At 40.7% G+C, this 26,506-nt stretch overlaps 1 protein-coding gene across 2 annotated transcripts; it reads right to left on the bottom strand.

The window, feature by feature from the left end:
* Window positions 1-308: 308 nt before the first annotated feature.
* Window positions 309-25,068, bottom strand: LOC103816003 (tropomodulin-3). Of its 2 annotated transcripts, XM_050978524.1 has the most exons (11): window positions 24,977-25,019; window positions 23,957-24,130; window positions 18,601-18,796; window positions 17,073-17,229; window positions 9,951-10,073; window positions 9,264-9,353; window positions 8,623-8,753; window positions 7,538-7,645; window positions 5,951-6,094; window positions 5,471-5,615; window positions 309-3,326 (listed from the first exon to the last, which is right to left on the bottom strand). In XM_050978524.1, the coding sequence occupies exons 3-11, from the start codon at window positions 18,724-18,726 to the stop codon at window positions 3,295-3,297; spliced, it is 1,056 nt and encodes a 351-aa protein (XP_050834481.1). In that variant the 5' UTR covers window positions 18,727-18,796; window positions 23,957-24,130; window positions 24,977-25,019; the 3' UTR covers window positions 309-3,294. The 2 variants fall into 2 exon arrangements, with proteins under 2 accessions (XP_050834481.1, XP_030084145.1); XM_030228285.2 differs by lacking the exon at window positions 23,957-24,130 and having other exon boundaries at window positions 24,977-25,068.
* Between the last annotated feature and the right edge of the window lie 1,438 nt (window positions 25,069-26,506).

The raw sequence follows: 26,506 nt of genomic DNA, 5'->3' as shown, positions 1-26,506 counted from the left end.
GGCCCGGACGGGGAGCGGCACCGCGGGGCCGGGGCCAATGCCGTGGGTGCCCGGCTGCCCCTCCACAACGCTCCCGGCGTGCCTGCAGCGCCCCGCACAGAGCAGCCGCCCTCCCCTGCCGGCGGCGCTCACTGGGGCCCCGCAGGTGCCGCTGTGGCCCCGCCCTGCGCTGAGGGAAAGCCGCTCCCCGCAGCGGAACCGGGCCGCTCCCTGCCCGGCCCGAGCAGGAAACGTGGTGTTCTCATACTGACACGAGGGCTTCAAGCAACTCAGTCGACTACTAAAAACTGCACACGAACAAAACCCCGAAACCACAACAAGAATACAGTACTTTAATCATCCAAAGATTAGTAACTGTTTTACAATCTGACAGCATATAGTGCTGATATGCTAAAATACTCAATACCTGCTTCCCCAATGGAAACTTAAATGGAACACTTGCTCGTTTGTAGCTTACAAACGCAGGGTTACTCAGGTTGCAGAGAGAGTGAGGCTATTTCTTAAAAATACAAGAGTAAATAGGTAATTGCTCTGAAATATTATGTTTCCATGCTTAGCTCGGAACCAACAGAATCAACATATGCAGTCATTTGATTTCTGCATTAAGCAGGAAAAGTAATCAGTAAGAAAACAGTATCTCTTTCAGAAAAAGACCTTGTGTTTATGGGAACTGGCTATCACAGTAACACCACCCCAGCACTCACAATCAGTGAAATCATTCGCAGATCTCACCACACTCAATGGCATTACATCAATGTTCACCTTGTTTGTTGAGACTGTTGAAGATTCCTGGCTACAGACGGAATTTCTTCATTTATTCCAAAAAGGATACACACTGCAGGCACAAAAGTGATTGCTATTAACTGTTCCATGCACCACACCAAAGGTCTTGCTACAATTTGGATGATTAAACCCTTCTGGTTGAAGAAAATTGTTTTCCATGCCCAGCCTGTTAGGTATCTGTCCTGAAAGTCACAAGCACTCAAATTTCTGTTGTCTACAGAGTTAAACTATCATTTGTGACAGGAGACCTGAGAGCTCAAACTTAAATGGCTCTGCTTTTGATTGGAATATAAATAATTAAACAGCCAAAGTTGATTAAGTAAAAGCAAGAAAGGGATTTGGGCTATTATTTCCATACTCCAGCCTTTCAGTTTTCTCCTTCATTTTCAAGTAGGAGATAACTGCCTAATCTTTTTAGGTAGTGATAAAACAGCTCATCATAGAACCCCAATATGTGAACAGATTCTGTGAACATGCAGCCCTTCAACAAACGAAGGAAGACATTACAGCCTGTTTTTTGACACAAAATGATAATGGTGCCTAGCAAAACAAAAGTAAAGTACAGCTTTAGGCAACTCAGCACATGACATGCTTTGACCATGTTTGTACAGCAGTGTCTGTCTGTTAAAATACCCTTAACTTCTGATTGTATGCATATTGTGTTAGAACTATTTCAAAGTTTATTTCAAAATCTAAAAAGTTCTTGAAAATTTACAGAGCCCAAACCAAAAGAAGCCCTTTTTGATACTCATCAGAACAGTTCTGGTGTTGTTGTGAGGTTACGGTCTTTGGTTTTAACTGAACTAATTCCAACTTGGTTTTCAGAGCACATTATTTATTTGTAATTCTAATAAAACATCGATCTAGAAGTAGGGGGGAGAAAAGGCTCTTCCATGAGCATAAACCAGTTATACACATCCCCACTGAAGGCACTATAGTTCCAAATTCTCTGTACAGTCGCAGTAAAATTTGAAGCCACCTTTAGAATAAAGTCTGTCTTTATAAAGATCCAAACCAAGACTTGCAGCAAATGACAGTGTGGGCACAGTGTCAGAGACTTGCTCTGTTTTTATAGTATATACAACCTGATGCAAAATTCTCAGTCCCATATGTTTTCTACACATAAATGCTCACCACATTATGATCTTTGGATGAAAACAGTTGTCAGTTGAATTCTCTGTTGCTATAAATACAGCCAATCAGTCCTGTAGAACATTTTTGTGATCTCCAAGCAAACTAATACAAGACAGTCCAAACAGACCTACATGGAAAAGCTCCTAGATTTTCATATTTCAAAGTGTACTGTGATTATGTACAGAGGTTGAAGTGATTCTTGTTGCCTTAATAGTTTGCTTATAGAACTTTAAACAGTTTAAAAATGACTATGCCCTAAAGATTTGACATGACATTACTGGTTGGGTTTTGAATGTCTTTGGTAGTGTTTCAACATCAAGACAGATAGAGAATGGAAAAACCCTTCCTTAAAAGTGTTACTTCATTATTGAAAACTGTTAGATTTGTATGAAGTACAAATAGTTTAATGTAATGCAACTTAGGCCAGTGGTCCTACAGTTAAGGCTGCTTTTCCTGTATAGTTACACAGAATTTTAAATATGAATGTCCACTACTTCTAGAGAAATTGATACTTATGAATGTAAATAATAATTTTTAAACAAAGAATATAAACTAAATAATGCTGATGAACACATGAAATCAGTCTAAAACCGTATCTAGTTTAGATACAAAGCAAGACACAGTTATGGGACCTTTAGAAAAAGACCTTAAGAATTTAGATGTAACAGAAAAACTGTCATTTTGCAAGGCCCCAGAATTTTTTCCTTGTTTTCCAGGGCTTCCATTTTTGTATAAGTCCCTCTAATTCCTTGGGAGAAGTCCTTAGCAAATTTATTTTTGTTCGGCTTAAAAGGATGTCTTTGAACTTGATTACAGTATCAAGAACAAATAAAAAATAAACCAGTAGAATTACAAATAACATTGCTGTAAAAGATTTCTCTTCAGTGCAGATGAACAAAGCTGAACTGCTCTACACGAGTGCAGCTGCTGGGTGAAGAATCCCTTTTCTCTAGAGCATTGTTGTCAGGAATATACACACCCCTCCTGGTAGATACACACCCCCAGATTTCCCTACAAACGTTTCAGTTGGGTCAGTATCTGCCCAATCATCTTAAAAGTCCCATTCTCTGGCTACAGAAAATTATACCATTGATTTGCAATTACATTTTTAGTAGAAAGCACAGCCAAAGTCTTGAAATACAAAAAAAAAGTTCTTAAAAAAACCCCATCAAAACCTATGGTACAGAGAGTGGCACAGTTCCTGTGTCTCCATCCATCCCAAAACCGTGCTGCATACCAGCAGATGATCCTATTGCTTTGCTTTAAAAGGAAGGGGGTTTCCAGTCTTTTCCCTTCTAACCCAGGCCAATGTAGTCCAAGACTGCTGAAGCCCACGGTGCTGTCCGTGCTGACTCCACAGTTCTGGCAGAAGCTTTGCTAATTGTCTCCTTCAACCCTTCTCTTCCGAACTGCAACAAGGAGACAAAAAAGAGAAGTTTTGCTATATTAGCATTTTGACTATTTTTTTGTGTTTCTGTAACATGAACAGTTACTTTGTCACATGAAGTACCACAAATTAAGGTAGCTAACACTTAGCATTAGACAGCATTTTAAGCAAATAAGTTGAGCTTATTGTCTTATTCACACACAGATGCAAATATTTCCAAGGAAGGACTTGTGGGAAACATTAATCATCTTATGTCTGATAAGCAGATTTAGCTAGGATTCTTTTTTTACAGTTTTTGCAGTTTTTTAGAGGTGAATTTAATTTACACGGCTTCAAAAGAAACACTACAAGAGCTTCACAGTAGATCTAACACAATTAATACACACACAGATGTTACAATCATCAGCCTGAAACCTTCCATTTATTAATAAAAACATTCAATTGTCAGAAAATGCAAGAACAATAAAAATTTGTGAATAAAATAACTAAAAGCTCACATGTTATTAAGATTTGAGACTATGCAATATTGATTGAATGACTGGACTTTTCCTCAACATTTGTATTATTTTTGATGTTTTCTTTTCACACTATCAAATTATGTTTTCCTTTTCTGTGCAGACAAAGCAACTGGCATTAAAGGTCTTATAGGACATATAAAGGACAAAATATAAAGGACATCTCCATTTTGTTTAAAAAAGTGAAGCAAGCACATCTATATAAGAAGGAAGTGAATGTGTTCTCAAATTCACTCCAAGGGAAGTAGGTGGCAAGTTATTCATACCTTCTTTCATCAAACTGCAAGAACAGAATTTCCAGCCCTAGACTTCTCCAATCATGCAGTTAAAAGTACACAAAGAACAGGGAAATGGTACAACACAGTGTGAGCAAGGAAAAAGAAAACAATATAGACTTTTTTTTTTTTTTTTAGAAGGAACGTACAGAGAGAGAAATTAGAGACCTCAAACATCTTGGTTTCAGTGCTCAATACCCAGGTGGGTATTCAGAGTAACCTCTGTAGCTTCAGGGCTGGACAGATGAAAAGGTATTTGCAGAAACTTTTACTCGCATACTCCAGACTAAGAAAGCAAAGGAAAAAAGGCAAGATATCAATAGAAGCATAGATTTTGAACAGTCAAGCACTAGTAAGAGAACTAGTGAAAGAGGAAACCTTAAAAAGCTCTGAAACACCTGAAGCATTATGATAAAAAACCCAACTGGTTTAGGATCTATTTTGAGAAACAGATATGCAATGTCTGAGTGCCTTTCTTATCTCTCTGTGCTCTATTCTAGTTTCTCATCCATATCTTTCAGAACTGTTCTCTTCCACTTTAACCTTTATTCAGAGAGGAATCAGATCTTTAAACCAAATTCCAACTTCCTGTGTCATTCCCTCTAATACAGTCCTTAACTACTGTGACTACTACTAAACTGCCTGGCCCCTTTTCACACTGATGAGAGGTTACCACAAAGCATCTACACCAAAAAGATTAATATAAATAGAGTTTTAAAATTAAGTTCTACTTGAATAGATGGACATTATTTTGTAGCTGAGTGCCTCAAGTATTTGACATTATTATACAAATTATTTCCGTTCATGTGCTATGTTAACTAATTTTCTGCTGATCAATTTAATTAGGATTCTAACTGATGAGCTCCAGCAAACCTGACTGCAGCAAATAAAGATGCCACTGCTATCAGCTACTTGTGCATGAACAGAACCACCAAGGGAGAGATTACCCAGTCCCAGCCTCTGTTCATGACAGCCTGTTCAGTTGCCTTGCTCAAGCAATCCCACTGACATTGAGATACTGGCATTGAACAGGGCATCCTACACTGTTAATTTCAAGTACTGCTTTTAAAGAGGAAATTAATCTTATCTGAATACAACTGGGTGATCAAAACTATTGTGTTCACTCCCTTTCCCATAACTCACAAGAAATTTGAATGATCTTGTTCTAGACTATGCTAAAAATTCTCCCCGCATGAACCCCTGCAACAAAACAGAATACATCAAGCAGCAACAAAAAAGCAGGACTAAAGCACAGGAGAAACCTGAAACTGATCTACTAATCTTGTGCTATCCTGGTTTTGTCAAGAGAGAAGGGGAATAACCAGACACTTTTAAAGCCTGTGCCACACACCCAGTCAATTAATGACAGGTCTTACCCAAATCATTGTTTTTTGTGATAGCTGCAGCTGCCCTGGCTCGAGGTCCCTGTTGTGTGAAATGGTATCCAAATTTGATAATCTTATTGTTTTCTTCAAGCATCTTGGCAATTTCTACTTCTGCAGCTGTGCCCAGCTGCTGCCTCTGTTAAAATAAAAGGTACACAAAGACAACAGAGCTTAGGTGTGCTCATCTTGAAAGAGATCAAAATACTTTCCCCATATCAGTCAATAAACACTTGGCTTCATTCTAGTTAATCAAATAGGCAGAAGGTCCTAAAATTTATTTGTACACTTTAAAACACAAGGAAGCACAGAAATCAACCTCAGCTGGATGCTTCTGACAATCTTAAGGGCAATTGTTGATGGCGTTAGATAAACATAAAATATTTGAAGTGCTTATCACAAGCTGTCTTGTAAAAATATTCAGTCAATTAGGATTGCTGGGTTTAGCTATGGTACCACCACCACCTCACTTACCTGATTATCAATTTTTATCTCTGTCAACGTTTCATTGTCTTTCAGTGCATCAACCAATGCCAGAATTCCAACTCCAGTGATGAAGTTTGATTCTATGTTCAAACTTTTTAATTTTGTGTTTACTCTCAGCATATCTGCAAGAGCCTTTGAATATAAGAAAGCATCATTAAACTTTTGAATTTTGCTGCAGTCCCTCATAGGACACAGCAATAACCACTTCCACTGACTAGTTCCATGGAACCAGCAAGTTCAGAAATGCAAGTGTAACTTTGCAAGCTTTCATTTACTGAGACTGGGATGACTCTTTAGCCAGGCATTATCTACATTGCCTTCTTAAGTAGCATTCAGTCAAGAGAAGGCCTGTCTTTCTCTTGTTACAAACTAAAAAGCTACACAGAATATAAATGGTCTGAAATTAGCATATTGGACCAATTCCATTTTGTAAGCCTTCACAGCACACAACGAGCAATGCAGGCTGCTAAGCAAAGGCCAAAGAAAGGGCATTAGTCAACTGAGAGGAGAATTAGATATGGTTAATTTGTAAACAGGAGATCTGACTTGGAAAATGCTTTTGTCTACAGGTTTGGTAGGAAAAGCTAAAATTCAAAGCTCTAAGCATAGCAGCAGCATGTAGCTAAGGGCACTTTTATACCTGATGTTATTTCTGAGAAAGGAAGAAAACAGGAATGGCTAACTGCTTAGTTTACTGGCAGAAAAACTGTACCCTTTGAAATTTTTTTTATCAAGTCACAATACAAAAAATGCAACAAAACCACACCTGAGAAAAGAAGACTTTATAGATTTTTATTACACATTTTAGTCCTGCTGAAAAGAAACTTTTTAATTGACCTAAACCCAAAGCTTTCAAATGCTTATTTGTTCATTTAATAGAGTCTTTCACACTAGTTGCTTTTTTCCTAACCTGAATTTAAAACAAGTGCAAAGGACTGTCCTGGCAAAACAATTAGTTTTGTTTTCTTACCTCTTTATTGTAATTAAATAAGGTACAGTTTTAATTCAACATAGAAAAAAACAACCTCATAATAAATTATATTTAAGTTTCAATTGTATCAAGCTAGATACTTTGACCAATATTATGCTTTACATACCAATATTTTAAGCCAATCTTTGGTAGCAGGGAGATAAAAAACCACATATTTTACAACTTTAACTAAAACTCTACCTATTTGAAAAATATTATGGGTGTTTTTAAGTCCTCAAATGTGCTTCCTGCAAATTAATTTTGAATTAACTGTTGGCTACTGGAATGAACAGCAGGAACCAAACAATTAGGAAAGAAAGAAAAAACAGAAGGAGGTTAGCAAAATGAAAAATCAGGGAAAGGGACTGGAAAAAAGAATTCTCCCTCACACATCTGAAGCATTGCTGCATATTAAATTACTAGTAATCATTTACCAACTTAGATACAACAAAGGCTTGTTAAAGAAAACATAATTTACAGTGTAGCAGAATGGAAATATTTTCATCCCTGATCATTTAAACTGGATTAAATTCAATCCCTTACCATTGCCTTTCCATCCTAACTCCCCTTGCACGCTACTCAAAGCCATTATCATGAGTACTTACAACAGCAACAGGATCATTGCTTCGGGTGGCTGCCAGGCTGAAATTCTTCACATGTGTGTTGGTTTCTAAGGCTTTTGCAAATTCTTTCAGCGTAGGAATTGGTATGTTCTTCAATTAAAAATAGCATTTCACTCTCTTGAGATACACCAGTTTATCACATCCCCTCAACTTCTCCCACAATCTTATTCTCTTTACAGCAAAATGCCCACCAATATTAACTACCACTGGTCTCCAGCAGTCTCACATGAAGACCTACCCTAAGATGCAATGGCTGTAAGAGTCACCAATTCCATAAAGCAATAATTTTTACATAATAGTAGCAACCGAGCTTAAATGAAATAATTTTAAAGAATTAGTTAGGATAGCAAATGTCTCAGTTTACTGTATCAGAAACTTTGATGTTGCCTATTTAGGCAGTTACTTTGGCTAGCATGTACCTGTTACACAGTATTCTTAAACCATGGATTTTATTTCCCCAATTTAGTAAGGGGAACAAGCAGCCCTGGTTGCTGGCAAGGCTGTCTCTGGTGTCTGCACTGCAAGTCGGGGGTGCTGCAGTTCTGGTTTCTTTCAAGCAAATATACAAAAGCTTGTCATGTGTAAAAACACAACTGTGTTTTTACACATGACTCAGGAGCAGAAGCTGCCCTAACTTCCACCAGCCCTTTTGTACAAGAATCAGAAGGATGAAAGGGACAAATATCCCTTTGCTTGCAATAGAAACTGAGAGCACATTTCTTCATCAAGGACAAAGGATTCAACAAAGTAGTTAACTCCATGATAATGAGCTGCTGGAACTGCTGCCAGCTTGGCAGCCACAGAAATCTGGGCTGCAGTGAGAAAGTCTAAGACTTTTTAAATGCACATTTGGCAAGAGAAACCAAGATGGCTTATTGGTTTAGCTGCAGGTTCTGAGCTTATACACACTGCAACACTCAGCAGAAAGACTGCTGTACTTAGAATAAGCCTATCATGGTCTCTTAGAGAGTTTTGCAGCTACAAGTGTCTTCTACTGAGAAAAAGCAGCATATTTACTGCAGCCTTCAGGTAATGTTAATGTTATTTAATGTTATTATTCAGGTTACCTTAATGTTATTTAGATTAACTTCAACCAGACGAGAATCATTATCTTTAATCCTTTGCAGTGTTTCCTCCACGTTTGTGGGATTTGGTGGTTCATCAAAAACAGGCAACATTTTTTCACCTTTTACTATATCTGAAAAGTAAGGCATTTAAATGTAATCAAACAGGTTGCACACATCCATTGTGAATAAATTATACACATTCTAAATATTTACTGTATTTAAAGATCATTTCACCAGTATTTACATCTCCCCCCCACCAAAAAAGCATACCGTCCTCTCCTGACCATATTTTCATAAAGTTCAATTATTTTCAATTTCAAAAGTCCTCACAGCCTTTCTGCTCTTTTTTTTCCCCAGAAAGCACGTAGGAGTTCAATTACAAACACAAATATAAAACCTAAGAACCAACACACACAATGCATGCTTATGCCTATTTTTTCACCAAAAAGTGACTTAAATGCAGAGGACACTTCAGTGTATGTACATTTCAATTCCACTCTTGCCAGAACTCAATTAGCCATTTTATAGGCATACACATTTCCAGTCTAAGACTGAAGAGTATAAAAGAATGTTGGTGAATGCTATAGGAACTGTGTGCAGTACAGAGAATTGATTTTTCTAGCACTTGTGTACACACTTACTTGAGAAGCTGTCTTTGTCAATCCCATTACTGCTTCCCACTACATCACAGAACTGATTGTTTGTTATCAAGTTGGACATTCCCAGTATTGCTGAAAAAGGAAAAAAAAAAAGCAAAAAACAGTTTTTTCTGCTCCTGACTAATTCAGCTCAGATGCAGGGTTCCTTTAAATAACAAAACCTGATGTTTGTACAATACTTATCAGTATAAAAAGCCATTCAATATCTTAATTATTTGGAAAAAAAGTAGGAAAAATAATTAATTATAGACATTTTAGTTAACTTTCACGTCTTAGAAAGTTCTGACCTCACAAGGTCCAAGCACCAACATTAAAAAGTGCAGCTCAATCACAAAAATGAAGCTTTAGGAATACAGGCCCATACAAACACATTGTTAAACACAAGAAAAAGCAGTTACATACACATCAAAAACCAGCCAGTCTGAGGAATGGATTGAAAGGTTTTGAGTCTGAAAATCAGGTACCCTTTGCAGGCCAAAATAATTAACTTCCTCACAAATTATCACAAATCAACGAAGAGGAACACTTAAAGCAAACTGGCTAACAACATAATCCAGCTTCTATCACAACTACAACAGCCTGTAGTCAGATCAATACACCACCACATTAATTATAGATCTTCCTTCTCTAAATATGTACCAGCCCACCCATCCTTCAAAAAATCCTCACCTGCGAGGTCACCCAATTCTGTGTCTGTGGCACTGGTCAAGGCTTCCTCCAGCTCTGGATCAAGAGAGAATTTTTCTTCTGTGAAAGACTGTACAGGCTTTTGCTTGGGAATAAATATTTTCCCTAGAATAAACAAAATGGAAAGTCTGATGTTACTTTGTATGATATCACTATTTATGTTTCAGATACTATGTACTTAAAGAATACATATTACATTTAGTGAATACAAGGAGAACCATAGACAACATAAAGGGCTCTTCTGCTGTTGCAAGTCAGAGATGAGGAAAGAGTATAAACAAGAATGAATTTCCAGGCCTCTGGATCATGATTCCATGTTACTTTCTCCTTAGAAAGTAACACAGAGACCTGCATTATACATTTTGAACAGTAGGACTCTAAGAAAGATTTAGTATCAGTAGAGAAGGCTGAGTTTCCACTCAAGGGTAAAAGGGTCCCAGGCAGAACTGTAATGGGAATTTGTCAGAGAGAGAATATCACAGAGTTATCTGAAATCACACACCTGAGTATTCACTGCAGTTTTTACACCATACATGGTATTTCTGATTTCAGATGTTAACCTCAATTCTGAAGCAAAAAACCAAAGCTGAGTGAGAAAGCCATGGTTTGTGAACAGCACAGAACATGGTAACGGATTTCTCTGCCAGTGACACAGTTTTCTAAAATGATACTTAGGAAGGTCATCGACGATTCAATGGCAAAAGAACCAGGAGTAATATTACATTCTGCACCAACCTTTAAGTTATTACAGGCAGGTAATAGGAAAACCTATTTTAGAAGACATGAATTAGGTAGAGGTCTGTGTAGTTATCATAATTCCTGCATACACCTTTAGGGTAGGAAATCAGAATATGAGAAAGTCTTTCTAACAGTTCAGCTGTGAATGGTGTAGAACTGGTCCTTCAGAACGAAGAAGTCTTCCACTGGGTAAGAGCCAGGACAGGCAAGGGGTGCTTAGGCTCAGGACAAATTAACATGGCAAACAAAAGCTCTTGTGCTGATGCATTTGAGAGAAATTGTTCCCACCTACACAACTGTGAATCAAATCTTAACAGCTATTTAAGGTTCAAGTTTTTCAAACTTTCCAAGTTGCCTGAGCTATCCGCAGAAAGAGCAATGGAAAAGGAGTTCCAGCTTCCTTTTGTTATTTCCTGGGGTAGGAAGTGGTGTTGATAAGCATCCTATGAAGTCTCAGACCTAATTCAGGAGCCCACCCTCTGCCATACCCATAGCTATAAAAAGTATTTCCACAGAGGAATCATTGTTGTCCCAATGTCCCAGTTACAGTGATAGTAGGTGGAGTTTAGCATCACTAAACCCAAAATCATGTATTCCATATCTTCTCTAGATTACAGTAGTTTGTGGTCATTTCCTTTTAAAGGAAGTTCATGCATTCCTACTAGCACAGATTACAGAGAAGCACATCAGGTTTTTCTCTGACAACACAGTCTGATGACCAAGAGCTGTTGCTAGCAACACGGTATCTTTGTTCCTGGGTTGCTATCTCTTAGGAAACTTGTGTAAATGGTCATTATCCATATTTAGAAGCAGAAAACAAACCTCCTTACATAACTGTACTGATTCCAAACAGTAGTTAAGTGCAGCTGACATGCATTACCTCATATTTGATGGACAGTGCAAAAGAAACTGTTGGTGATTCAGGTTTAAAAGAAAACCTTCATAAATTGATTCAGGATTAAAAGCAAACCTTCAGAAATTACACATTTTTTCTTCATAAATTGAAGGCTTAAGTATCAATTGTTTCAGGTTGTTTTGATATAGATGATGCAATACATTTCTATCATTTTATTTTACCAGCATCACCTACTGGGGAGAGATTAACCTTTAAGTTAAACTGTAGTTTACAGAAGAGAATGTTTGACAAGCTTTTCATCAATCCATGAAACACCCTGAGGAGCATACACATGATCAAAAGCCTTTCAGCAGCTATGTTTGTGTTATTTTCCCTCAGTAATATGGGCTAGTAAAAAAAGGTAAGGATTTTGGAGGAAGGAGGACAGTGTGATTCAAGCACCTGAGCCTTAGTTCAGACATCCTATTTGCAGCATCAGTGCAGCAGGAAGAGACCAGGAAAAAGAAATTAATCTCAATTAAAAGCAACTTGTCAAAAATGTATTTTAACCTAATTCAGCCTTCCATCTGGTTCATCCCACAGTGCTCACAAAAAAATAACTACTTTTCCTGATGTTGCTTTTCAGTAATTCTTAAATTCATAGGTTAGAAATATCTGGTTCAAACATTTGCTTTTTAAGAGTAATACTAAACTTATCCATACATGCCTGACTCTTTAGAAAACCTAAAGAGAGTGAAATTGTAACCAGTTTTAAGAAAGTAAAAATGTTAAAAGCCACTGCCCTCCAGAAATGTTCACTGCAGCCAACTCCAGTCACATGAGCTGGGTCAGGAGCAGTTTTTGTTATAAAACAAGTCACACCCTTGTGTACATAATTTCTCATTCATTGGCCTCATCTCGTCCTAGAACAGAAATCAGAGGTTTACAATGCACATAAAAAAGTAGGTCCTTCCCCACTCCCTTCTAGCAATGAATTTACTTCCAGAAGGGTAAGACCCCTGTGTCTCTGGGGACAATGATCTCACTCCAGGCCTGCTGCCAACACAGTTCAGCAAGTCCCTTCCCCCCTCCTAATGCAAGCTTTAAATAAAACCAAAAACCACTACACATCTGTTCAGCTTGCCTGGCCCTCGAGTGGAACATTTCCAAATAGCAGGGATTCGATTACATGAAGGAACATGACAGCTCCTTTACAGCCAGCCAGCATAATGCAAATATGAAGTAATACAACATGAAGGGGCAAATTTCAGGGACGTTCACATCATTTTTGTAATAATCATATAGGCAGGTGTTCCACGCCTTTAAGCATCATGCTAGATGATGCACATCCAGGATTAAGTCACAGACCTCCTCTGCTACAGAACGGTCATTCAGCTGCACGTTCCACCCAGCTGTATTGCTCTACAGGCAGGAACACTGGATGGTGTTTATGGAAGTGCCCTGGACATTTCCCACACAGATGCACAGTATTTAAGGTGGGACTCAGTACCTTGCAGAAATCAGGTCTGTTCAGTGGGGCCATGCACTGCACATGGCTGGTACCATTCTCACACACCCCACACTAACAGGCAGCAGGCAGCCACACCTTGCACAGCAGAAGAAAGTCTAAATTCCACTTTGGGGGTACTCCATTTGGGAAAACAAATCAAGTGCTACCCGAGAACAACTGAATACAATCTTTTCTCATCACTGACTTAATGAAGAAAAGTGAGCAACATCTGATATATTCCTTACATCTTATGTTCCTTAAACTTTCCTTAGCTCAGAAATTTATATAATCCACACTTCATCAATCTCTAGTTCTTACCATGTAACAGACTTAGGTTTATCAATTCCCTTGTAAGCACAATTTTATACTAATGTTTTTAATTCATCTTACAAGTGAGTTCCTCCATGTCTTAGTGCAGAAGCAGAGCTGTTATCTGCTATCTGATCTGATTACAGGCCACATAGCAGTAAATTAGAAAACTGTTTTATATTAAGACTTGAGTATCACATGTTGTTTTGTTCTAGTGCTCTGGTATGGAGAATATCAATTTGACAAGCTGTTTCTGCAAAGCTCCTACAGGATATTAGTTTCACTTCACAACATGTAACACACTTCCTTTAAAGACTTTAAAGTGATTCAATGGCAAACAGATAACACAGCATCCCAAATCCTGCTGCAACAGAAGGCAATGGTGATCTGAAGCAACAACTGAGCAGGGTGCCAACAAGAGAGCTTTAGCCAGGTGGCTACAGTTTCAGTCTGCTTTCTGGGTGATAGAGAAGGGGAAAACCAAACCAAACCAAGCCTAAAGCAGAGGTTACACGAACTGCAAATCTAGACTGAAGAAACACACCCCTGCAGGAATGCAAAGAGAAGTGAGAGCCAGAATTAGAAGAGTGCAAAGGCTACAAATGCAAAGCTTAGTTTACACAGCACTTAGCTAATGCCTTGCACTATACAGGACAAAGTACATTACAATCTCAGATATGTTTTTATCTCAGCAGCAATAATTGTCTTCTGCTGTTCCAAGAGAAGGGAGGAGGAGGAGGAGGAGGATTGGTCAGACTCAGTCAGATGAGTGGAACACACTTGAGGGCAACAGCCTTCAGTGCTGAAGCCTTGCTTTACTGCTTGGATGAGAGTTCCTTGCAGTATACCCTGTAAAATCTTTATGACATACTTACTTACACACATAGACACAAAGCTAGTTCTGTTGCAATTATTACCATACTGGTCTCATGAATCTCTTGAACAATGGTTTACTGTATGGTTCAACAATTAATTGAAACAGAATGTGACTTAAATCATTAAATCGTTTTTTAAAATAAAGTAAGTTTCTAAGGATGCTTTTAGAAACAAAATCAAGGCACTGGGAAAATGGAATACAGTATAATTTAGGGATAAAACTTTACATTTCTTTAGCATTGTTCATTTCACCACAGCAGGAGACTTTACATTATTTCAGCTCTTCGACATGCCATAGCATAAAACAAAAGAGGTTCCAAAGACCTGGAGCAATTACATCATCTATCACTGAAAGAGTAGCAACATTATTTTAATAACATGTTACCCCAAAATTAGGTACTTGGGGCATCTGGAAGAGAGTCTTTTCCTTCAAACTCTAGTAGGAAAACAAGGTTACCAGAATCAGTAGCAAGACAGGATATTTAAAATTAATCTAGGGTAAGCTTCTTTAATAAATCTGCAGACCAAATTGCCATGCAGGACATCAGTTCTACTAAAACAGAAAAAGGAAAGAGAAGGGTAGATTTTTCCTCTTCTTGCTCCACGAAATGAATAACTGGAACAAGTTAGAGCAACGAGACCAGCCAGGGACACAGAAATATTTTAGCAAATTCTGACCTAAAAAATGGCACCAAAAAAACCAGCTGCAGCTCCAATCCATCTCTATCCTCCCAATACCTCTGGAACTGAAGGTTATATTTGTCACATCTCTCCTAAGTTAAGAGGAGAATCAAGCAAGATTTTCACCTATCCTTATTCCACAACTTGCTAGTGTTTCTCCATAACATGTATTTCTAGAAGTGAAAAATTAGAACCCAGCTTAGTTGTCTGTTGGTCTGTTTTAATATTAATGAAAAACACATTAGGATACAAGCCCTCTATACAAAAAACTACTCAAGTATTAAGTTGCACCCTATGCCCTTTCCAAGTTCTACATCTAGATCCTTATCATAATTTCTTGATTTAAAAGATTAAGTTATTTACATTTGCCATTTTTCTGCAAAATGGCAACAAATGTGGCAGCAAGTCAAATTTGAACCATAATACTTTCATGAGGGGAAAAGGTTATCCCTCACCTACTACAACATGACCTTGACCTTCTTGCCTCCTGCCCACCCAACAGAGCATCAATTTGGATACTAAACATTTGTTTTAATGAATGTTTAGCTTTAATGAAAGTAATCTACATTTCACTTTTATATTCTTTTCTCTTCTCCTATAGCACTCAAATAAATGACAGAAGTTACTAAATAGCAAGTTTTTTTTTTTACAAGATACAGGAAATTTTACTACACTGGTATGACTCATTGCAACATGCAGACAGACTATTTAGTAATATTTTATTACATAAAGGAAATGACATTTGATCTTTCTTAACCAAGCTCTGCATTACAGCTGGACCCTTCTGTTTCTCTGCAAGATTCTCACAGATTTTATCTACCCAAGCAAATACTTTTATGTGTGCATGTAGACGTAAGCTGACTTTAGAGAGCCATCTATGTGAAAAGCACTAGCAGTCAGCAGAACATGCAGTATTAGAGCACATCCTCCCTGCCCAGCTCACTCCCTGATGGAGCAGTGCACAGAATTCAAGGATTCCCCAATCACCTGTGAGCCCCAAAAATATACTGAACTCAATCACATTCAACCATCAGTCTGTCTCCAACACAGACTGGCAGATGTGTCAGGAGAGCAGCAGAAGCCAGGCACAGCTGAACACAACATGGACAGGTACTTGGCAGCAGCAGGGTACAATGGCACTGCTGCTATGAGTGCCTCTGCTTCCTACAGTCAATACATTGCATGGTCCTGCCCTTGGTTACTCCACAGGTTCAGTCACCAAACTCCCACTCTGCTGTCAGCAAAGAGTGCCACAGTTCTCTCTCAACACAAAGGGAGTTGAACTACAAAATAAAGCAAAATATGCTCTGTGAAGGAAGTCCCTCATACACAGTGCAGCACACTGCAAAGTCACAATCTCTCTATTACTTCAAGAAAAAAGGGAGGAACCAGCATTGTCAGGTAAAGCTACCTGGCACAGGAAGAGAAAATGCAAATACCCCAAATAAAATTTTCACCAAATAAACCCCACAATCATATACACAAACTCAGTGGATGAATGAAGACTCAATTCTTAAATAAGCAATGATTCACACCAGAGAATTAAGCAGAATTAAAGGGTTTCAAACCCTTAAGAAAAGACCACAAACCACTGTCAGATTTCAAAACTTGTGATGTTAACCATATAATTAGTCAGGAGTAACTATGCAGTCTTATTAAACCTTTCTGTAAGGATGCTAGAAAAACACCATGACTGCATACACCACTTGTATGGCCTTGTCAGCCTACATCATCTTCAAACATTACTGCCTACCACAACATCATTCAATTTCTCTAATCCAACACAGTGTTACAAAGGTTGCTGTCTGTATTCAACACAAGGCATAAGCCACAGGCACCATGACAGCATTTGTCATTATTGACATAAATCAGAGTTACCTCTTACTTTGAGGATACCATGCCCATCAGAACTTTGCAATTTATGATGAAATCTCTGAGTCTTATTTCCTTCCTGTGCTACACACAAAGAGCACACCAGCAGCACAAATGCCTGAACAGGAAACCTCTTGGCCCTGCACAGTAGCAGCCGTTTGGAAATGCTGCAAGTTAGAAGCACTACAGCTGCCAGTGCTTCAGTCAAACTCAGCTCACAGTAGTTCTGGCTTCTCCACTTCAGAGATTTCATAAGCACTCACATGGGAAGGGGTGGTGTTACCTTTCTTTTCCCTAGTAAAAGGCACATAGTCTTCCCTGTCCTTGTACTCCAGTGCCTGCTTCTCCAGGTATGCCAGGAGCCTTTCCCTGTCGAAGGGAGCCGAGGCCTTCTTGGCAGTCTGGTCCTTCTGCCGGAAGCCTGCAGGCAGCAGCGCGTTCTGCAAAACAAATGGAGCAAAGCTTAGGAAGTCTGGGTGAGCACCTGCTTAGTTTCATTTCCCACTTCCTTCTCCCTCTCTGCAAGGTTCAGCCCTGATACATCATCTTTTGTAGGCAATCTTTGATTCCCCTGTCAACTCCCTTTTTTTGGGGCAGGGAAGGACACAAGGTAATCTGGACATGGAGAATATAATGAAAATACAGCATGCTGTGCTCTCAGTAGGACAGAAGCAATTCTTTAAGTGCAATTGCTCCCAGCATTCAATTTGCCAGTTACTTTGTATTTCTTTGCTAGAATCAGCACTGTTTAAATGAGCAGTACTAAATTAAACTCAGCTATTTACAGTTTAGATATTCAGCAAGAGACTATTTCCTCTTGTCACTTACATCCATGTGATTTTAAGTCTTTAAGACAACTGACTCCACACATTATTTTAACACAGTATTTCTGGTTTTGATCTGACTCAAGGTGGGATGTTTCTTTGATAATATCAACATATTTCAACTAAAGAGGAAAAAAAAAGATATTAGTACAGAATGACCAGAATGTGTAGGAATTCCGACTGCCATGAAAGACAACCAGTCCTTTTTGCCAGTTCTCCTCTGTTAAAACATCCATAAAGTCAAAGGCATTTAAAATATCAGTAATATCTTGCACCTTAAAGCAGGTGATCATAATATTCTGAACTGATCCCTGAACATCAAGATTAAACTAATCCTGGTTTTGTTAAAGCAAAACCAGAGAGAACCATGAGGTGAAAACACAAGTCTTGAAGTCTGAAATTAGCTCCAATATCTGTAGAGGACAACTCAGCTCTTTGTAGCAGAAAGCTGCAATATTCTTTTTTCAGTACCCCATGCTGACATAATCATTCAGGAGCTTTACAATTACTTGTCTTCTCTTCACAAAGTCAGCATGAGGACAGGAATAGATATAAGCTACCAGATACAAGGCCAGGAGTCATTAGAAGAAGTTGGCACCCTCCTAGTCCCATCAAACTCCACAGCAGAAAAAATAAAACAAACATGGATGCAAAAAGGCTGTTTACCAGACAGCGCTGGAAACAGGAAAGTTAAACAGGCCTTTCTAAATAAACTTTCTTTTCAAGAACATGAACAACAGCAATTCTTATTTATAAATCAATCCCGGAAAGCTCCTCCCAGCTATCCCTTCTTATGTTCTCCTTGGCTGCAGTTGTGTCCACCTTGCAAAGAGGAAATAAGCATTATATACACATATATATCTGTGAGATCATCCACAGGCTATGAAAAAGACTCTGTCCAAAAGTATACTGTACAAAGTCTCAATTTATTTTAGACTAGTAATGGAACAAATGAAAAAAATAAAACTTCTTTTGGCTAATGCCTACCTCGGGGTCAAGATCATCCAAAACAGTTTCCAGTTGTTTCAGTTCTTCTTCCGAAAGTTTGCCAAGAATTTCATCCTCATCAAGATCTTTGTACTTGTCCAAGTCCTTTCGAAATGGTAGTGTCATGACTGGGCAGTAGCAAGTTGCTCAAGCACTTCAAAACCAAGTCTTAATTCTTATCCAGGTCTGTGAAAAACTTAAGAGAAAATAAGCAGAATTAAGGTAACTATCCCAACCACAAAGCATCTTCAGCCCCCACGTACACCTGTGAAAGGAAAGCTTTGTCACCCAGTACTGGTATCTGTTATCCCTCAGCTGACAAGGAGCACATGGAAGCTGTGCTTCTTCACTGATGAGACTCCTGTCCCAACATGCCTCTGTCCATCAGTAATCAAACTATACCTAATTAAGCTACATCTCTTTTCAAATCAAAGTCAATACCCAGTCCTCTTGACAAGAACACCAAAGCCATAATTCCCACAGAGCAGGCCAGGAGGGAGGAGATCCTACTATTTATGAGTTCAGTTTAACACCTTCATTTTTTACACATAATGAAGCCAAAAGAAGAGTTAAGATGCTCCACATTTATTGTTGCTACAGTAGTTCAAGGGCACTTAAGGATAACTTCCTATAAACAAGGTAATTGGTTATTACTGACTCATACCCTTGCATATTACCTACAGAGGAAACAAAGGAAGTTTGCCTCCAAGTTAATTATAGCACTACACATTGAAACAACATTCTGTTCTGTCCAAGGAAAATTACAATAGCTTGATGAAAAGCATAGGAAATACAGCTTCTAAGTGGCAGGACTCCAGTCAATCCTATGACCATAAAAAACCTGAAATTTAAAAAAATATTTAAAAATTAAAAATAAAGAACAAACTGAATTTAGAGGAAACCAGCGTCCTTCAAAATGTACAGTCTCTATAGCACTTCTCACAGACAAGGAGAGGGCAGGGAACATCTTTTCTAACACCCACAATTTTTGAGCATTTGTCTTGGAAAAACAGTTAATCCCATCAGTGTTCAAGCAGACAAGTTGTTTCCTCTCATTTTTCTGAAACAAGTTCTAGGACTCTCCTTCTGTTCAGCCAAATTCTTGCTTCAAGCTGACCACACAGACAAAGAAAAGGTAATTTAGCAAAAGCTAAATGTATACATTTCTGTTCATTAGTCTCCTTAAACCCTTTTTTTGGCTCTATTGAAATCCTCAACACAGACCAGTACACAGTAAAAATATTTTTTTCTCCAGTAGCCCCTATCCAAGGAGAGATGCTCACACCATAAATACAACTGCATTACTTCAAATCCACACTTACACTGTCCTTCAAAACCAGATCAATTTAGTCACTGCCTCTTAAGCAGCAGGAAAAGGCAGGGTGTATATACATACATGCTATACCATGGAACCCTTCACACAGGATTCCTCCACCTCAGCTGTTTACATCCAGAAAGGTCTCCCTGGCTGCCACAGTTACATATGGTGACATTTTAATTCAGAGACACTAAACAGACCTGAGCACACAGAGGTTCATCCACACCATTCAGTCAAGTGTACCTCTAACATTAATCTGGCTTTAACAACTGCCTTTGCAAGAACAGTGAATTTCCAGGTCCTATCAACATCTACACCTGAATGAGGAATATATTCAGCTATTTTCAGGATGTCTGCTTTTAAAAAAGTATTGCTAATATAAACAGATGATCTTCATTGTGAACTACAGTTGACACTGATGGGACCTAAGCTAACCTTTGCAAAGCTCTCTCAAACATTAGGAGGAATTCTCCTTTTTGTGGTAAATTACATCAAAAGAACTCTGGCTTCCTCTGAACTAAACCAAATCATGCTGGAAGAGCCCAGACCTTTTGCAAGAGGCTACAGAGCTAGGGCCATCCAAGTTACTGGCTGCAGAAAACGCAGAGGGTAGCACACCTATGTTTTCCTAAGTTCCAAAAGTAATTAAAGGAGTGACTCTGTGGCCTGGAGAACCACCTCCTACAGTTTTCATAGTCTGGCAGTATTTGTTTCTCCAGGTGCAAGCAGCTGATGGACAATTAGCTGATGCCACACAATCTGCATGTGAACTTCTCATTCCTGGAGCCTTAATGGTCTGCCCTTCCTTGCAGTTCAAGCCATTACACAGGATCACAGGAGAAAAACATTTCCTGCAGCTCATTACACATCGCCCTTTGTGACCAGGCTGCACCATCAGAGCCCTGCACCAAGACACTGCTATTTACCACATTTCTGCATGTCCATTTGCATTCAAATATTAAAAGGTGCAGTTTTAACAGGTAATTATAAGGAGCAGAATGGTTAGTAAGCTGCAGAATAATGCTGTCCTTACTCTGAAAGAGACTTGTACTGCATAACTATACATTATCTTCATCAACATCATCTGCATTTCCTCTTCATTAATTGCCACAGAATGCTGTCATCCAGAAATAATTACCTTTTATTTACTGCATTGGGATGTTTCATATTGGAAAGCTACTCTTCCTTTGTAATACATTAATTCATTTCAGGTCACAGCCCTTAGTCTCACTTGTTTGTATACGACCAAAGAAGCCAAATTAAATCCTCAGGTACAGTGTTCACACACACACAAACACACACAAAAGTGAAAAATAAAGCAGCAGAGCAAAAAAAATCCAGTTTCTGTAACTGAGGCTTCACTTCAGCAAGAAGAGAATCACATGTGGCCTGGCAAATACAAATTTAAAGAGTTTATGTTTTCATATTTTCTAATACCTATCAGGGATTTTTTTTTTAATGTGAAAACATCCTTAATGTGAGACACCTTCAAATTGTATGATGGTAGCACTGGTGAGCACATTGAGATTGTGTGGTAACGACTCTTAGAAACATTCCCTACAAAAGCAAACACAGCATATACAACACTTACACACAACCTGCTAAAAATCAGGTTTTAAAACATAGTGTAAGGAATTGTCATTGCCTAAAAAGGGCATAAAGGCCAGCTAAAGCCCTAATCTAATCAAACAAGCCTTTCACCTCCCATTAAACACACTTAGTGCTCTATTTGCTTTCCATCACTTGCTGTAGCAGTTCAGCATAGAGACACATGCATAACAAACTACAAGCTTTTAGAAGGAGCAGATATTTGGCCTGAGAATATTTGTGGCACATTTTATATATATATCTATATAGATATATATACAGATATATATATACACACACACATATATAGATATATATGTGCGTTCTTAATGCAAAATCATGGGAAAAACTGTAACTATCAATTTTGGCTTTGCAAATACTTGGCCATTTTTTCATGAGCAGAACTACTTTACTTTTAAGTATCCTTCTTAGCTTTACCATGAAAACATTGCATAAAAGTCCAAAGAGTGAATATTCTTTCTCAGATATATAACTGTAACATGAAGTTCTTCACTCCAGCAACTTCATAGTCACATTTAGAGAAATGGAAAGAAAGCTATCACTTCCAGTCCATCAAATGTAAATTCCCTGTTTGTCTAGCAGAAGAGAAGCTGAAAAATCAGAAAGGAAGAAATTCTGCGGGACATCACAGAGAAAAACTCTTGCCATTATTCCCAGGCCTGGGAAATCAATGAAGAACTAAAGAAATGAGAAAACAACAGTAACTTTACTTTATGCCATTTTATAAGCCATTACCTGAATAATCACTTGAAAAACTGTCAAATAACTTTCACACACTTCTTATGCACAAGTCAAAATACTTTTTCCCCTCCTCTCTGAAAGTATATTTTTTAAAAACCAGAAGATTCCAAAAATAGCAAGCTTCCAATTATCTTTCAAAAACTCCACCCCTTGCCCCCCCTGAAATTTCTGTTATATTCAAGAACATAATTTCTTGGGACGCAAACAGGAGAAACTCTTTAGATATAACTTGCCCACAGGAAACAACAGTGTTGTTAAAGCCCACTGTAAATGGCTTCCGTGACTTGGATTTTAAAATAGAAGCAACATCATGAAAAACAAACTGAGCTGGGTTTGGCCAGCACATTCAGAGCTCACTTTAATCTCATTTGTTCCTCATGAGCCTCCTTCCCCCCAGCCTCTGGGTGACCCCAGCAGAGCACAGGGGTCTGGAGCAAGGGGGTGTGCAGGGCTGTCAGCATTCCTGCACCACTCAGGGCCCCAGACCCTCCCAGCTGCTTGGAGGAGCCTAATCTGAGCATTTCCCCAGGGAACCCCTGCGATGGCAACAATTCTATTTTCCAGTGTGCAAGATTATACAGAACTGTTTATGAAGAATGTACTGCACTTGAAAGAGCTATCTTTACTTACTAAAGCAAGGAGAAAAATGAGCAAATATAAATATTACCATAATCCCAGCAGGTTCCTTAGGATATTTTTGTAATGCCTTATAAGTCTGCTGAACAGCCCAATACTGTCTTAGCAGAAAGCTTTTAGAAACCCACCTGAGGCTTCCAAAGCCCCAGCCTGGGGTAGGGCACAGGATCCAGGTTGTCCTGCCCCGGGAAGGAGCAGACATCCCCCAGCCCAGAGCCTCCTGGAGCCAGCAGGTGGCAGCTCGCCTTTGCCCACACTTCTCGGGGTAAACTGTGTTTTCCAGGCAGGAAGACACAACTATTCTGGGCTATTTTCCCAGAAAAGCAAGCCCAAGGCTTCATTTGCTCAAAGAAACACTTTACCAAGCTTTATACATGGCAAACTGAGCTTCTCTAATTTCACATTTGTCCACAAAGTGACCCAGGGAGTGGAGGGGGGCAGGCAGCTACTGCAGAGTAACTACACAGACCATGAAGATGCTTCCATAGGGAAAGAAATCTGAACACATCTGTGTTTCCAGTTCCTGCAAGCTCCTCCTCTGTATCAGAGGGCACCTGCAACCAAAGCCCACTTTGCTCTTTTATGCATCCTGTGTACAATAACACCTAACTGGGACACAGCTCTCTTGCAGACAGGGTGCTCTGAGTGATGGCTAAGCTGCCCAGCTGGCATTGTCCCATAAAAACTTACTCCTGTGTGCCTGTTCCTGAATACATTGCAGGGCTAAACAGACATAGTCAGCCCAGGCTACAGCAGGGGTGACAGGGCCAGGAGCCCCAAAGCCAGTACTTGGCAAGCTGCACAGGGCATGGAAGTGGCAGCAGTTCAGCACACCTATGGCACTTCCAGGCATGCTCACCAAACTTGCTGCAGGGCAGGTGTTACAATCCCAAATAAATACAAGGCTGGGAAAAGATAAAAATCCCAGGTGCCCTGAGAAGTTCCTCAGTCAGGAATCACCACTCCAGCTGTCCATTCTCCTTCCCAACATGCAGGAAGCTACTGACTGGCCAGGATGAGGGATGTTTAGGTATAACTTTTTTCAGAAAATACCTGGATGTTCTTCGATAGAAACCTGCTGCCCATTAATATACAGTATCTGCTCCTGGAGGAACTGCCTGCTGGTGTCTTAGTCAAAAAGAAACTTCAGATGCAAGCTCCCTGAACGTTTATTGAAACATTCAGTTATCTTTTATCCATTGCAGAAAAGGGCCAAAACTTACAAGCCTGGAACAGAACAGCAGAAGAAATTGAATTCATTTCCATTCTATTACTTCAGGAAAACTTCCGAGTACAAGTCAGTTTCAGGTCCTCCCTTACATCACTGGCTGCCTTTCAAGCTCTCTACACCTGACACCGCAGCCAAACTTTAGTTACGAGGATTGATCCACCACATTGCAGCGAACTTTAAGTACACGGCAGCCTCCCTAGAACATCACTTATTTCAACACAACTCGCGCCTACCCGCAGAGCGCCAGGCTCAGAACAGGCCGCCGACAGCTCCGCGCAGCCCTCGGACAAGCCCCGTGCAGGGGCGCACGGGAGGCTCCGGGAGCGGCTGGCCCGGTGTCGGTGCACGGAGCGCACCCCGCCCCGGAAAGGCATCCCTCCGTCACCGACCGCGGGGACCCGAGCGCGGGGCGAGCCGTGGAAACACAGGCAGCAAACTGAAAGAGATACGGGCACCAGCTCTACAGGCGAAGTTTCCCAACTCTCCGTTTTCGGGCTGCTCAGCAGAGCGCGGCGCTGGCTGAACACCCAGCCCAGCCCCGCAGCTCCCCCGGCCCCTCAGCCCTGCGCCCACCGCCCGAGGGGCTGCCCGGGCAGGCCCCCGCTGTCGGGCCCACCGCCGCCCCGGCCGGACCCCCCCGTTCCCCACTGAGGCTCCGGCCCCCGTGAGCTGCCGGGGTCCGGCCGGGCGGGCGTCAACCCAGCCCCGTCTTCCTCCTCCCACCGGGCTCCCGCCGCGGCGGGCGGAGGGCTGTGCCCGCCGGAGCCTGGCTCGCTGCGGCTCGGCTCGACTCCGCCCGGCACCCCCGTCCCGTCCCGGCGCGCCGCAGCCGCTCCCCTTACCCGGGTGGCCGCCGCTCCCCGCTCGCCCAGCCCGACCAGCAGCGCCGCGCCTGCGCCTGCGCCCCGCGCACGCCGGGAGCCACCGACCCGCCCGCGCCTGCGCGCGGCTGAGGGCGGGGCCGCTGGGAGCCGCGGGGCCTGGGCGGGGCTGGTCCCGCTCCCGGTCCAAGTCCCGTCCAGGTACCAGCCCAGGCTCCGGCCAAGAAGGTCCTCAAGGCCAGGTTGGAGGGGCTCTGAGCAGGCTGGGTGCCCCTGTCCGCTAGGGCGCTGGATCGAGGTCCCTTCTGAGGCAGCCCCTGGGGTCTGTGGCGGCCCCTCCGGCCGGGCACACCGCCTGTGTGCTGCCCCCGCGGGGCAAAGCGCCGGGGCCGCCCAACTCATGCGTCCCTTTTCGGCGCTCCAGATCTCTCTTGTAGTGTCTTTCTTTCTTTGGCCCCTTCAGGCTCCTCGTTTTCACCTCTGCCCGCTCTTTTGTTTCTTCTCTGTTCAAAACATGCAGCTTCCCTCTGTGCGCTGCCAGGCAGAGGCTTCCAGTGCTCTGTCAGTCCCTGTCCCCTGTCACTCCCTGTCCCGCAAAGGGAGCAAGGATGGGGACACAGCGGCTGCTCCTGGGGAGCTCCGGGCCAGAGCTCCTTCCGCGCTTCTGTTCTCCCGGGGCAGGCTGAATCCAAGCACCAAGGAGCCCTCTATGCTAGTGTGTGCTTAATCATCAGGATTTTGAGGATGTTTCAGCTACCTACTAAGCACCACGTGTTAGTAAACAATATTCTGTATACAATTTTTTTAAGGTTTATAATGTGACTAGAAGACCTGTACAGCCGTGGAAGTTCCACTGGTGCTGAAACAATGCACATGCACAGCAAGAGCAGATGCAGCACAGGGCTCCTCACTGTTGGTCACTGAGCTGAGCACAGCAGGGAAAAAAGCCTCCAACATAATCCTACACTGATTAAAACATACTATACATACTCTCGACAGTGCTGATGTGGTAAAAATGAAGAATATTGGTTCGAAGTATGTGGCTTGAGACAGAAATATCTTCGTGCCTAGGAAATTCACATGGGATGTAGACAGGAAGGACATTGTCAGTAAAGTAGATGATAACAAAAAGTGATGCCTGACCCTCTATCCTATATATTTTTTTTTTTTAATGAGACAGATTAAAACAAATAATGTGTGAGGAATCATATTTCTTCCAGTAGCAGCAAAGAGGGATGTGGTTCTGTGTCTCACCTTCCATACCCGCAAAATGAAAATTGTGGTTCAGTTGGGTATCTGCTGCAAATTAACTGGTACACATAAGATATTTAATATTAGTGTTGCTGCCATAGCAAATGCAGTGTCTAAATTGAAATGCATTTATTCAAGATTTCTTGTGCTAAGGATGTAGAAGGGTTCACAGGAAGCAAGTTTGGATGAAATAACAGAGGACTTGACCACAGTGTTATTTAGTGTTTTACTGTACCTCACCTTATAAAACTGTCCAAGAAAATCCTATTATCTTTTAAAGCAATGCAAATAAAAAATTTC

This window comes from Serinus canaria, chromosome 10 (assembly GCF_022539315.1).
Source record: "Serinus canaria isolate serCan28SL12 chromosome 10, serCan2020, whole genome shotgun sequence".
Classification (NCBI taxonomy): Eukaryota; Metazoa; Chordata; class Aves; order Passeriformes; family Fringillidae; genus Serinus; species Serinus canaria.
The sequence above is the reverse complement of the archived record's forward strand: the minus strand, read 5'-3'. Positions and strand labels throughout refer to the sequence as shown.